The 13,707-nt window shown below is 51.2% G+C and overlaps 4 protein-coding genes across 4 annotated transcripts; 3 read left to right on the forward strand and 1 right to left on the reverse strand.

Annotated features, from left to right (window-relative positions):
• Positions 1-108: 108 nt before the first annotated feature.
• Positions 109-2,115, forward strand: erf2 (palmitoyltransferase ERF2; the record flags this gene model as incomplete). Its single annotated transcript, XM_024830832.1, has 2 exons — positions 109-1,745; positions 1,774-2,115. The coding sequence occupies 2 exons, from the start codon at positions 109-111 to the stop codon at positions 1,928-1,930; spliced, it is 1,794 nt and encodes a 597-aa protein (XP_024680259.1). The 3' UTR covers positions 1,931-2,115.
• Positions 2,116-2,708: 593 nt separating this feature from the next.
• On the forward strand, positions 2,709-6,143 carry P174DRAFT_443642 (putative histone-lysine N-methyltransferase (Ash1)). The gene is made up of 5 exons (XM_024827881.1): positions 2,709-4,217; positions 4,280-4,438; positions 4,480-4,652; positions 4,708-4,907; positions 4,964-6,143. The coding sequence occupies exons 1-5, from the start codon at positions 3,029-3,031 to the stop codon at positions 5,736-5,738; spliced, it is 2,496 nt and encodes an 831-aa protein (XP_024680260.1). The 5' UTR covers positions 2,709-3,028; the 3' UTR covers positions 5,739-6,143.
• Positions 6,144-10,015: 3,872 nt separating this feature from the next.
• On the reverse strand, positions 10,016-11,270 carry P174DRAFT_443644 (LYR motif-containing protein). Its single transcript, XM_024827882.1, has 5 exons — positions 10,755-11,270; positions 10,517-10,681; positions 10,347-10,409; positions 10,238-10,287; positions 10,016-10,185 (listed from the first exon to the last, which is right to left on the reverse strand). Exons 1-5 carry the CDS (start codon positions 10,803-10,805, stop codon positions 10,176-10,178), a joined length of 339 nt encoding a protein of 112 aa, XP_024680261.1. The 5' UTR covers positions 10,806-11,270; the 3' UTR covers positions 10,016-10,175.
• Positions 11,271-11,488: 218 nt separating this feature from the next.
• P174DRAFT_422827 (uncharacterized protein) lies at positions 11,489-12,372 on the forward strand (the record flags this gene model as incomplete). The annotated part of the gene is made up of 3 exons (XM_024825081.1): positions 11,489-11,677; positions 11,743-11,840; positions 11,931-12,372. The coding sequence occupies 3 exons, from the start codon at positions 11,489-11,491 to the stop codon at positions 12,370-12,372; spliced, it is 729 nt and encodes a 242-aa protein (XP_024680262.1).
• Positions 12,373-13,707: the final 1,335 nt, after the last annotated feature.

Consider the following 13,707-nt stretch of genomic DNA (forward strand, 5'->3'; position numbering starts at 1 on the left):
CATAGACTCAGCAGTCTCCGAGTCTCTTTTCGCTTCCTTCACTCCAATTACACCATGATCAATCGGCATTCCTACTAAGTAGATATTTTTATCAACTCGTGGGCAATCATGTCGTCTGCGCCGGAGACGAGCGATGCGGCTCATGAATCGGCCGCACAACCTGTCCTCGGTATTCCACGCCCTCCTTCCGTCGGGGGCATCTCCTCCCGAATGACAGACGTGGCATCAGAAGATGGCGAACAATCCCAAGCAAACACTGGGATTTCATCACGTCCGCCTCAGTCGCAGAGATCTCTTTCTAGACGTGGCCCCCCACCCGCGAGAAGTTCAATCACCGCACACAGCCAGATGACAAGTAGACCAGGAAGCTCTGCTAGCAGATTGAGTCGCAGTCACATTCCTTCGCTCACTGCGCAGGGCTTTTTCCGACCTATGTCCTCTCAGAGGCTCCAAGCGCATCGAGGTCGGCCAGTCACCAAAGAAACGGCAACGTCATCCGAGGATTGGCATGACCAAATCGACCAGAATAGACGAAGCATCATCTCAAATAGCACTTTCCCCCAGAGTTCTGCTCCACAGGAGGAGGCCCCTCCATCGCGAGGTACCGAGTTCACGGATCCCATAATTCCAGATCGGAACACATCGAACGCCAGTCCCATCGGAAATACGACCTCAAGAAGCGTGGGCGAGAGTGCAAAACTCTTGCACGATCGAGACAGAGTGTATAAAATTACGCCGCAACACCTCAACCTGGGAGTGAATCATAGCGTCGAAACCAGCGATCCTCCCCAACGATCCCCTCTCTCATTTCTGTCTCTACAAAACAGAAATCCTGCACCAGAACACCGCGATAATCGTGCTCATGAGCGACTGTCATCTGCAGACTCATCTCCTGGATCCATCCAGAAGCAACATCACACAACACCTAGAGCTCACTTGGGCAAGAATTATGAGTACTTCACCGGTAACACCCTGTTCTTTGGTGGCGGTCGGTTCCAGAATTCTAGAGACAAGCCCATCAACATTGCAACTGGCATCTTTGTCGTTCTGCCTTCCGCTTTGTTCTTTGCATATTCGGCTCCTTGGCTCTGGCATCATATCTCACCTGCGGTCCCGATATTGTTCGCCTATCTCTTTTACTTATGCTTTTCTTCATTCATCCACGCCTCGGTCGTCGATCCTGGGATCATTCCTCGAAACCTTCATCCAATGCCACCGCCGGAACCCTCAGGCGACCCGCTGATGATTGGACCGCCGACCAATGACTGGGTAATGGTGAAGCTGGCAACATCTGATGTCGCGGCAATGGACGTTCCGGTGAAGTACTGCAAGACTTGCAACATCTGGCGCCCACCGCGCTGCTACCATTGCCGCGTGTGTGACAATTGCATTGAAACTCTAGATCATCACTGCGTTTGGCTGAACAATTGCGTTGGTCGCCGTAACTATCGGTACTTCTTTGCTTTCGTCAGTTCCGCGACCCTACTTGCCCTGTTCTTGCTTGGAGCCAGCCTTGCACATGTTCTGGTGTATCGTGCTCGCGAAGGCGTTTCTTTTGGCTCTGCAATTGACAAGTGGAGAGTCCCTTGGGCCATGGTTATATATGGGGCACTGGCAGCGCCTTACCCGGCCTCATTGTGGGCATATCACCTCTTTTTGGTAGGGCGAGGGGAGACGACAAGGGAATACCTCAACTCGCACAAGTTCGCCAAAGCAGACCGCCATCGCCCTTCACTCAGGGGAACGTGTTCCGAAACTGGGTATCTGTGCTAGCGCGGCCCGCCCTCCGACCTATTTGCAGTTCAACAGGCCTTATCAAGAGGGTGACCAGCGCTTGAGCGCTTCAAAACGGAAAGACCGGCCTCGAGATGTTGAAGCTCAGGCGGCCATTGAGATGCAGCATGTTCCTCCGACTCCACGGCAGGGCTAACATGGCTGTGGTGTTGGGTGAGCTTAGCCTCACGTCACTATCTATTCGATCTTTCTCTGAAGCTGATCGCATCTCTGTGATTGCATTCTTTACACGTTTTCTTTTTCTTATATTTCTATATCTTCTTTTTCAAAGCCACTGATGCTGCTTTGATTGACTTGACCTCTGTTGTTCTGACTGTTAAACATCAACACTTCACGATCTTGATATCTTTGCGCATTTTCCCTTCTGATTTCCTGAGATTCCCCGTCCAAATTAAGACCTTGCAATTGAGCGATCTCGATTCATTTGCTCTTCATGACTGTTATCTCTTTCTTCGTTTCAATCCACAATTTCCCTCTGATTGGGGCCATCTGTCTTGGTTCAATTTGTTGGGTTGGGTTTATATCACGCGACATCAAGGATATATGTATGATAATCGGCTCTGACCTTACAGATAGACAATGGATAATTCATTCAAGAGAGGAGAGCAAAGAAAAGAGCTCAGTCTGTATTCCTCCGCTGTCAACTGTTGCTTGTAGGCGCCTGCAAAGGCTGTTATCAAATACAGAACGGGCCGCATGTTGGAACTCCAGATGCTTAAAAAGAGTTCGTCCAAGCTCAATTTGCCCAAAATCAGATGGCAGAACTGAGCGCAGAAGGTCGTGCCCGGAAGACTTAGTGTTGTCCGTAGTCTCGCTACTGTTTCCCTCTGCATTCCGCGGCCGTGCCTCCCCTCCGGCCGTCCCAAGCTGGCTGACGACAGGAACTGGACCCCCTCCGCACCTTCAACTTTCTCCTTCCCTTCCAATGCCTTGCCGTCCACCTTGCTAAAACCATCCTTTCACTCATTTGTACTTCATACCTTTCAGCATGTTTGTCAGAGTCTTGTTGTGACCTGGTTTTTGAGCTGTAGGGCGTTGTGCAGATACGGCTGATAACAGGAGCACCTATTGTAGCCCTTGTCAGTCGTGATCGCATTCAGCTGCGTGCAAACAACAAACCCTTCCCCAAGCAACGGACCGAATCAGACAAAAGGTGTTTTTATTTAGTCTTCCTCTGCACTCTCAACTGTTCCAGCAGCAGAATCACGTACACATCGTTCTCAAGGAAATCGAGATGGGAAAGCGAACTAGATCCTCCGTCGCGTCACCCGCGACACCCGCGACCCTCTCGGACCTCCAGAAGCACGCTCACGAGCACGTCGATGAGACAATAGGTCTAGAAGTGCCAGAACAACTTCTTACGCCTGAGAACAGCCGCTCCGAAACCTCCAGCAACAGCGAGAACGCGTGCCCTGAGGAAAAGCCTACGCTGCGACGGACGTCTACACGTGTCACACGCTCTTCTCTACGGGCTTCGGGTACATTTGAGGCCAGACCTGAGCAGGAAGATGCAATCATCACGTCCTCGTCTGGTGAAATGGACCCTATTAATTCTAGTGGGAACCTAGCCAACGGTGTCACGAAACTCAAGCGGTCCCAGTCCTCCCACCTTCGGCACAGCATAGCGGTCATGGAAACCGCCGTTTGGAGCGAGTCAACGCTTACACGACATATCATGGAGGTTGCGGACCACCTAATAACGCCAGATACGCCTATCTCCAACTCCTCCCAAGAGCCACAGCTAGATGATCTTAGCTCATCACTACCGCAGCGATCACTGAGGAAGCGCGTGGAACGGGCATTGACCAAGGAGGATAGTTCCAACCGGAAGAAGGATGAATCGGCGGCCCGCGTTGATGATCTCACACCAAGGCGCTCAACTCGTCTGAGTTTATTGGAAAAGGCACCGGATTTTGTCGAGAAGGCGGGTAGCGTCCTGGGCAAAAGGTCAAAGGATATGATGGAGAAAGGGCAAAATCTTGACCGCAGAGCCAGTCTGCGATCTCGTAACGTCGTTGCGTCCAAGGAAGAACCCGCCTCTCTCGCGTCAAGCGAGCCTCCGGCTGCGAAGAAACGACGTGTTTCTGAAAGTGACCTGCCGTCCAAGATCAAGGCCATTGACGAGTCCGCTGCGCAAAGCGGCACTGCCGCCAAAGAGCCCAGGTTCAAGCCGAAGCGCTGGCTGTCTCATGGACTGTACACTGGGCAAGAGTATACGACGGCCCGGCCCAGCCAAAACAGAAATAAGAACGCGAAGAGGCGATCTCAAGGCGTTCCTTCGCAGCGAAGACTGCTGCCAATGCCGATGTTCGCAGGCGACCGACTGCTACAGTTGGGGAGGGATTTCCAGCTGCCGTTCGATATTTACTCGCCTCTTCCGCCTGGTCAACCCAAACCTGACGAATGGAGGAAAACCAACAAAAGTACGTTGACTATTGAATACGCACTTGTTGAAAGAGAGAGCCGTGCTAATTATTCAATCTAGATGTTTTTGTTGGAGAGGCGGGTAGTATATGGAGAGCCAACAAGCACATGGAACTGTCCAAATGCATGTGCACAGAAGAGACAGGATGCGACGAGAACTGTCAAAATCGGTACATGTTCTACGAATGTGACGATGGGAACTGTGGACTGGGCCCTGACTGTGGCAACCGAAGCTTTGAGGAGCTTAAGCAAAGGACAAAGGCCGGGGAAAATACAACATTGGCGTGGAAGTCATCAAGACAGCGGACCGCGGATACGGCGTCCGCAGCAATCGCACATTCGAGCCCAACCAGATTATCGTTGAATATACTGGTGAAATCATTACTCAAGCCGAGTGCGAGAAGAGGATGAGAACGATATACAAGAACAATGAGGTATGTCCCTTGATTAATGCCGTCACCTGGACGGAGGATTGATATGAGGCGCTAGTGCTATTATCTCATGTACTTTGATCAAAACATGATAATCGATGCTACTCGAGGCTCAATCGCTCGCTTCGTGAACCATTCCTGCGAACCGAACTGCCGAATGGAAAAGTGGACTGTTGCAGGCAAGCCACGCATGGCTCTGTTCGCGGGTGACCACGGTATTATGACCGGTGAAGAATTAACTTACGACTACAATTTTGAGTGAGACTCTCCATTACTCGCGATGTCATTTAGGTTCTTTTCTGACTGTTACGCAGCCCCTACTCTCAGAAGAATGTCCAGCAATGCCGATGCGGTGCTTCCAACTGCCGTGGAATATTAGGACCGCGACCCAGAGAAAAGGATCAGCGGTCCAAAGAGTCGAAGATTATTAGCCAGAAGAATACGTCAACTTCGAAGAAGACGACTACCACTAAAAGGGTCATTGGTACCAAACGCAAAAGCGGGACAGTGCTTGACAATTCTTCATCGCGGCTTAACAAAAAGCGAAAAGTTCTGGCTCCGAAATCCATCGCGAAACAGGTCAAAAAGGTAGTGTCGAGAGCGCGTGCGACGATTTCCAAGTCAGCGAACTCGGGAAAGAAGAATACAGTGAAAGTGCCGACCAAGGTTTCCAAAACGTCGGTCAAGAAGCCCGAGAGCTCAAGATCCAAAAGCCAGGCGAAGGCTAAGGTACCCAAGCCCAAAAGCAGCGTCAGACTTCCCAAGGTCAAAACCGCCAAAACGAAAGTGAAGGCGGCAATTCTTCCCAAGAAGAAGTCACCTAAAATAACAGGGAAGTCGCCATCGAAGCCGAAGGTTTCTCCTGCGTCTTCCTCGACGTTGAGTCGTCCGTCTGCGAAAGCCAAGGAGAAGATACTCAAGGCAGCCAAAGGTTCGAATGCTCGGAAACAGGCGACGAAGGGGAAGACAGCTGGTACGAAATCGCCTTGCAAGAACCCCACAAGCAACAGCATCAAAAAGCGCCCTGGGGCTACGGCATCGACTAAACGGACAAAGGGCGCAAGCACGGAGATGGTCCATTCCACTTAAAATAATAAAGAACAGACAAACAATCTGGCGCTAGCAGTCAGACATCGCAACAGTATTTCAGTTCGGCTGTTTATTCAATCATGGTTGTCCATTAGCTTCTCCTGAAGCGGTCGTGCTTTCGCTTCCTCGCTTTTATTCCTTGAATCTCCTTACGCTGCAGGCAAAATTCTCTTCAGCCCGTGGATCGGTCGTTGTTTTCGTATTTCCTTGGTCGTCACATGGATATTTCTCTGGTTTTCTCTCTGCGCTGACTGTTATTCCCCTGTTCCACTGGTTTGATCTATATGATGGGCGTCAGGTGTATCCCATATTGTCTCGACTGGTTGTTCTTGCTCGGGTGCAGACTTGGTGTTTGGATTCAAAGGGTCTCAAGGAATGAAGAATACTTAAGTTTCTGGATTCTATAGCTAATACATTGATATAAACTGAAGACTGCATGGGGCTGTGCATATAGCACCTACAATAGATGCGACTCAATCTCACCCATAGAGTCGGAGTATGCTGCCGATGTCCGCCTTAGATATGCGACTTGTGCTTTATCTCAAAGGCTTCTGAAATTCATCTTTTGTCGCAATTTGCACTACATGGGTCTCAAAAAGCTTAGGGAGAATAATGGGGGGGGGGGGAAGAGGTATAGAAGCAGCTAGGTGGCGATCAACATCAAGGTTATATATAACGACGCATGAAGGCCATGAAAACACAGTAATCCTTCCTAATTTATAGCGTCTACACCAGAGAAATCCAGCAGATGTATATTCCGTACAGACCAAACAGTCCCAACATGGGATATTTACTACCGAAGATGGAATCACCAAAAAACTTTGTGGAGAACCGAGAGCGCAACGCCTTACACCCAACGCACACCTCAAATACACCCATGCAGGGATTGAAAATAGAATCTGACCGCCATCCTCACCAGAAATACTATGCTGCGCTAACGTCAGAGGTCGACGGTGCGGGTGCCTCTTCTCCACCCTCCTTGCCTTCAGGTCCTACCTTTTCCTGCTCGGTGATAGGCTGGGGAGCCACATCGTCGTCGGACGGAGCAGCGTCACTCGGTTGGGTCGTTGATGGCTCGGTAACTTCAGGTGCGCTTGGTGCAGCAGCTGAAGAAGGAACCTCTGGGGTCTGAGATTCATCGGGCGGAGCGGGTTGTGGTTCTTGGACGTCTGTTACGGGTGCCTGATTCTGGGGTTGCTCTTGAGAGGATTCCTCGATTTGCTCGAATTCTGGACTTGGAGGGGTGAGAGGCTCTGTTGGTGGTGCCATGTGTTCCGGCGAGGGGTGTGTGGGTTGCGGAGGTATCTGCTCTGTGGTTGAAGGAGGAAGCGGCTCAGTTGGTTGAGTCGATTGCTCCGGCGAAGCTTGTGCCGGTTGTTCTGCGTGTGGTTCTGGGGATGGAACGGGAGGTTGTCGGTCTGTAGGCGGCGCAGCTGGTTGATCTGACGGGGCTTCAGCAGAGGATGCTGTAGAAGGCACCATGCTAGAATCCGTTGCAGGTTCGGTCACCTGTGGTGTGGCGGATTCCGTAGACTGGTTCTCTGCGGGTTGAGTAACAGGCTCTGCATCTACAGCTGACAGTGCTTCAGGAACTTGTTCGGGAGGCTGTGCCACGGGTGCTTCTTGATTAAGCTCTTCTATGGCTTCATTCGCCGCAGTTTCCGCGGTAGGCTCTGTCATCTCCTGCTTAGGCTGCTCTGGAATAGATGTCGTGCTCGGTTCTAGGGCTGGTCCAGTGGACTGTTCGATTGCCTTTTGCTCTGCATCAACAGGAGCAGATTCGACAATCTGCTCCGGGATCTCTTTTGCAGGTTGCTCTTCAACGTTTTCCGATGGCTGCTGTTGAGGCTCATCTGTGACTGTTTCTCCAACTTCCCCTGCGGCATTTGTCGCATTGCTCTCAGCGGCCATAACTCCCGCTTGTGGATCAGTTTGCAATGAGGCTGATCCGTCAGTCTGCGCATCGCGAACCGCACCACCCAGACTAGCTTCCAAGCTACCAAGAAGATCAACCTCGTTGCTGCCTGTCTCAGTACCGGCCGGTTGAGGTTCAACTGCAGAATTGGGAGCTTGCTCAGCCACAGTTTCTTTCAGCGGGATCGGCTCAGTCGTAGGAGCTGATGCAACGGCTTCAGAGTCCTCCATTACTATATCACCCGTCTCGGCTACCTCCTGAATCATTGCTTCAGTTGGAGCCTGACTTGGCTCCACCGACTTCTCTGTGGTCTCTGTCTGAACTTCTGTCCGATGCGCGCCTTCGACAGGTGGAGACGGGCCCGGCCCTGAAGTTTGAGGCACTTCCTGAAGCGGTTGGGAAACAGGACTTTCGTGAGCGGGCTCAGTGACCTCCTGAGTATCTGAAGACAGACGTTCTGGATGTTGCTGAGGTACAGTCGCCAGACTATCATCTGGAAGAGAGGCCGGAGGTTGCGCATCGGACATAACAACATCTTCGGTCACGACTGCCTGTGCCGGCTCTTCGGAAACAGCTGTAGCTTCAGGTTGAATCGAAGGGGCAGGAGCAGACACCTCAGCGGACGGTGACGCTGGAGCTTGAGGACTAGGGGGTTTGGCGGAGGGCGCCGATGGCTGTGGATGCGTATGGGTAGAGGGTTCCTTGGCCAAGGTCGATAGACCCTCTGGAGCAACTGATTGAGCTTCATCATTTTCCTCCTTGATAGCTGCTGAAGATTCTTGAGCAGCGTCAGCGTCAGATATAGACGGCGCATCAGCCGCTGGTACAGACTCAGGCTGTGCGAGTGGAGTTTCTGGTGTCTTGGCGTCCAACATCGACTCATCGCCCTCATCACTCTCTTCGCCCTCGTCACCCTCCTCCTCTTCATCATCCTGGCCGCTTTGATCCACTGACAAGCGGGACGCGTCCTGATCCGGTTTAGCAAACCCGGCATCAGTGACGCCGTCTGCCGTACTGGCGCCAGAACCATGGACAAGCGCAGCATCAGCCCCATCTCCTGGCGCGAACATGACCTTCTTCCTGCGTCCCTTCCCGAAACCCTTGGCCTTGCGCTTGGGAGGAGGTGGGCGTCTTTTCGGGGGCGTCATGACAGAGACGGAGCCTGCTTCTGCAACAACCACACCCTCAGCGTTGACCACACCAACGCCTTCGACAACCGTCCCAGGCGCAGGGGCCTCCGGAATAACAGCGACCTCCTTGTTTTCGGCTCTCACTTGAGCTTCATCGGTGATTTCGCCTTCAATCTTGTGTCCCTCCGGCACCCAAGCCTCGTAGATGGAAATGTTACCCGTAACCGGGTCGACCTTCTTGAAACGAGTTCTCCTCATCGGAACATTATTCGCCGCACCGTCCACACCCGTAGTTGAAGCGCCGTACAGTGATGGTAAGCCCGCTCGTCTCTTGGCCAGAAATTCCACCTCGGGTGGCTCCAGATGTCTAGGCAGCGCTGCCCACTTGCGCGCAGTAAAGCTGCGGTCCGTACTTTGTATCATCGGTTGTTCCTCAACATCGGTAGCTTCTTTCTCTTCATCCTCTGGCTCCTTTTGCGCTTTGCGAATGTAGATACAACCAGCTCGAGCAGCGCGAAGAAGCGCTCTGCTCATAGGCGTCAGGAGATGACTGTCCCTAGGCATGGGGTGCTCGGGGAGGGCCTGTTTGCCTCCAGGGCCTTGAATGAGCGACTCCGATATTTCGGTCTTGGGAACTTGGGAGATTGTTTGGCGCTGGCGCGTCCACCTCCGCACCGGAAGTCCTTCGAAAACATCGTGATCGATTTGGCCGGTTCGGGTTCGATTAGCGTTCTCGCCGAATTGACGACCTGAGCGCGAGGATCTGAACTGATGTTTGTCAGCATGCAGGTGAATGATACAATTATCGCCAGTGCATGGAGGGAGATCTCTCCTTGCGGGCGATGTTGCGCTAGGAGACACCTACAGTCGGTGGCATGGTGAGTGGCTCGCCCGCAGTCTTTCCTCCGCCACGTAGATGCTAAGGTGAGTGCTTGCAGATTCCAATACCTCGAACTCTATTAACTGAGAAGCCAATGTAAAAAAAAAAAAAATCGAACAATGGTGCTGTCTGCCGTCCAGCCAGACTGGGATGCGACTGGCAGTGTCCGGCGCGATGCGATGGTGCGGAAACGGGAGTTATTGAGCACTGAGTCACGTGATCTAATCAACCATTACAAGGCTATGGCAATAAAACCAGACAAGAGATGATACTTGGACTTCTGAAGTAATCGATTTATAGACAGTTAAGATAATGTAAGAGAAGTGTGTGTCTTTATGATAGTTATAAGTTACCAGTGCAACATACGGCGCAGTCGATTTCGTTAAAAGTACAGTCCCCTCGGTTTATCCAATAACTTGGCGGCTGGCCAGGCCAAACTCATGTCGAGCTTGGTGTTCGTTCAGGGTCAAAACTGGAACCTAAGAATGTCGTCGTTCATAAGATTCGACTAATCAATCCCACCTGCAATCACTGTCAGCTTTTGGCGAAGGAAGCGAATCAGAAAGCTTCATACCCGGTATCCTTCTGGCGGACGATACCGCCCTCTTGTCCAGTCTGCTCGCCCTGCACGAATAGTTAGGCGAATCTTGAAACGAGCAAGATGCATCCGAGTGAGCACTCACAGTCTTCTGTCCTTCCACTACTAATTTGTCCAGCTGATAGAACTGACTAATCACAGTTTGTCGCTGTATTAGAAGTCAGCAATCTGTGCTTCAATAAAGCGTGGTATGCGGATGTTTTAGACGATGGAAGAGTCTCATCCGGACCCCGGCGTACACAAGTCAAGACTGACCTTCAACATGCGCAAATTTTGCAGACCATCCTGAATCAATTCCTGTATCCTCCTTTCCTCGGTTTCATGCTGGTGCTCACGGAAGGCATCCCTCGTTCTCCGACGGGCATACTCACGAAAGTTGTAGTTCGAGAATTGGGAAGATTGACGGAGCAAAGACCGAAACTGTACAATTGTATCACATCGTTAGTCTCCTGATCCACGTAGCTTGGTCGCCCAGAGAGGATGAAAGGCATACCAATGACCGGACCTGGAACGCGGCGTCCCGCTGCAAGTTCGCCACAGACATAATGGCAGATTCTATAAGATAGGAGTGGAGATGTGAAGCAAAGTGCTTAGAATAGACTGGCAAGCGACAAAAGTGAAGCGTGTCCCACAATAGTCACTAATCTGATGGTGCTATATCCGAATGAGGCCTGTGCCTTCTCTTCAAGCTCTTCGCACCCACGGCTTTCTTAAGACAGCGGATAAAGCGTTAAGCGATGACAGATGATCAGACTGTCCTTTTCAGAGCGATCCTAGTCAGGAGATATTATGTTTTTCACAGGATCACCAGCACAGTATCTTGCATCACAACTTCAACTGCAGGTGGCGGTTATGAGACCGGAGAGTCGGACAAGCTGGAGGGACGTCCGAGCTCGAATCACGGAATAGTAGAATATCAAGATAGTATAGAAGATTCACAGTCTCTCCCGGATAGATAGAAGAAGGAAGGACGAAGGAGAAAGTATCCGACAATCCACCTTAATCGCGCAGGACGGGAAATTCTTTTGCTTTTCCCCGGGAGCGCGATGACGGAGTTATCGGGCTCGGCGGCCGAGCTCTGTGCTCTTCTCCAGATATTCACCATTCGCCGACCTGCACTCTACCGGGCGTTGAGCAGCTGTTGCATTTGCCCTATTTTCAGGGTCACAATTTCGTTTATCAGTATTCAACTAACTTTATACGCTGCAATAACGTTGTGACATGTCAATGGCCGAACTCCCAACTCCCCCAGCATCCCGCCAGAGCTCTGAATCACCGGAGCTTCATCTCCAGCAGTCTGGCACCGAGTCCTCTGCCAAAACCTTGGAATTGCTGGGCTATTCTCTGGAAAGATATCTTCTACTCCTGGATCAGCATCAGAAACTGCAGGCAGATCTCGCCAAAAAACTATCTTCGGTATATCTCGCTATTCGTCCTGCGCAATCCTTTCCACCTGAGTAGAGAAGCTGACGATAAGAAAGGGATTCTTCTCCCTGGCGTACGCAAATTATACGTGTCCGCCCGGTCGGCGATATGGCGCTGACTACTATGACGAGCGTATGAAGGCTATTAAGAGAATGTAAGTTGAAGACTGTCCTTGAGAGCCTACTCGAGTTCAGAAACCCGAGAATCCATAGTCACGAGGACTAACCGAGCGCTTCATAATCAGGGCAATACGATCTCCTCCATGCGCCGAAGAAGAAAAGATCATGGAGGGGGCTGAGGATGCCCCGCAGGGAGAGCGTCAACCGGACGAGTACAGGCAGATCTTCGCGATTGATGAGACTACGAACAATCAGCAAGTCGAGGAGCCAGAAACGAGCGAAGACAAGGAAGAGGCCGACTCGGAAGTCGACAATACACATCAAGTTAATCCGAGTGCAACTTCAGACCCCGACTCCGCAACGTCAGAATCCAACTCCTCAAAAGGGCAGTCTCGCTTTTCTGACCCTATCCATTGGTACGGGATCTTGGTTTCACCTTCTCTTCGCAGCGCTCAAAAGTCTTTCGCGGAAGCTGTAGAGCAATACTTGCCCAAGTTGGCCAGTGTGGTTGTGGAGATGCAGACTGTGGAGAGAGAGATCGAGCGACTGCGAAGTCAACTACGATGAGCTCACCCTACCGGAAACTGAGTACATGATACAAGGCATGAGTTCAACGTTGCGCTTCACCAGTCGATCCTGATTTGTGACATGCGGTACGGAGTGCGCTTCATCGAACAAGGGTCGGCCGGTAGTGGGCCATAACTCAGACTCGAGTGCCGCCGTTACTTTGGCACGGGTATGATTAACATTGGCTTTACAGCAGATAGGCCATGATGCTTCCCGGCTGAGAAAGGATGGCATATGGCCAAGTAGGCTGTTCTTGGGCGGGACGCGAGACGGTGGTTATCTGAAACCGCTCAACAGGATTGTGCATTAACTCCATACGTCTAGTCCCGAACTTCTCTGCCATCTGGGCCCTCATGCATGTGCATTAGTGTATATGTGCCGAACTTGCACAAGAATGGGCTTTGTTATGCACCTCCCAACAGAGTCAGCTGAGTTTCAGGGGTCACATCCTCATAGCTTGCAGAAACCAGAATAAGCTGCAACTTCGGGTCTTTTATAACCTGATAGTACTATTGGAGGATGTGAATCCAATGGACTTGATAGCTAGAATGTAGATATCAAAGAGCCCAGGCTGTTGAGGACTTTATGCAGCAGCTGTTGGTACAGTATGGCGTCACATGACAGAGTTCGAGCTGTTTTGCTTCTCATCGACCTGCAGCTGCCATCATATTTCGGTGTCTTGCCTGGCTTCCTGCTCTGCATGTCTTTCGGAGTATCCTTCTCGTGACTTCGTCTATTATTATCACTTCGGTTGATTAATATTCTACTACTAGTATCTTAGCTCGTCAATGGAGGACGATTTATCCGCATGTCCGCATGCTAGTTGGCAACCGTTGGCGTTACTGTCGGGCTTGTGCCCCGAAATAGCCCAGTGCAAGCAAATAGTCTTTAACGGTTAATGGGTTCAGTCCCAGGGGTAACTCCTTTCATTTCTTTGAGTCATATTTAATCCCAGCAGATTTTTTGATCAACAATGATGCACAGTTGAATACCACAGAGCTTATCTCATGGAACATAACTGACGATGAGCTGCCTGGCCGATAGATAATCCCTACCGTGTTCACGCATAGTCTCGGGAACCCAGCTAAAAAAGAGTTGGAGCTGACTGGATGGATACACACGGGAAGCACGGTTTCATGTTGAAAAGTGCCGCTCGCAAAGGCGTACCCCGATTGCTTAGGGTGAGACATAGCGTCGAATATACATCCACTTAGTGCCTCTTGGACACTCGGCCTCTCTACTGGGGCCAATGACCGTGGAGCCCCACGCCAAACTGATTCGTTCCGAGCTTAATATTGCCCCGACCACAACATCAGAATCTCGAGGTTCTGGCCA

The sequence above is a fragment of the Aspergillus novofumigatus genome, assembly GCF_002847465.1.
Source record: "Aspergillus novofumigatus IBT 16806 chromosome Unknown P174scaffold_6, whole genome shotgun sequence".
Classification (NCBI taxonomy): domain Eukaryota; kingdom Fungi; phylum Ascomycota; class Eurotiomycetes; order Eurotiales; family Aspergillaceae; genus Aspergillus; species Aspergillus novofumigatus.

Bases quoted from the DNA above. Each gene is read 5' to 3' on its own strand.
- P174DRAFT_443642 (XM_024827881.1), top strand. From the start codon at position 3,029: ATGGGAAAGCGAACTAGATCCTCCGTCGCGTCACCCGCGACACCCGCG. The intron at 4,218-4,279 runs GTACGTTGACTA...TATTCAATCTAG, and splicing joins ATGGAGGAAAACCAACAAAA to ATGTTTTTGTTGGAGAGGCG. The intron at 4,653-4,707 runs GTATGTCCCTTG...ATGAGGCGCTAG, and splicing joins CGATATACAAGAACAATGAG to TGCTATTATCTCATGTACTT.
- P174DRAFT_443644 (XM_024827882.1), bottom strand. From the start codon at position 10,805: ATGTCTGTGGCGAACTTGCAGCGGGACGCCGCGTTCCAGGTCCGGTCA. The intron at 10,682-10,754 runs GTATGCCTTTCA...ACAATTGTACAG, and splicing joins CGTTCCAGGTCCGGTCATTG to TTTCGGTCTTTGCTCCGTCA. The intron at 10,410-10,516 runs GTCAGTCTTGAC...CTTCTAATACAG, and splicing joins AAAATTTGCGCATGTTGAAG to CGACAAACTGTGATTAGTCA.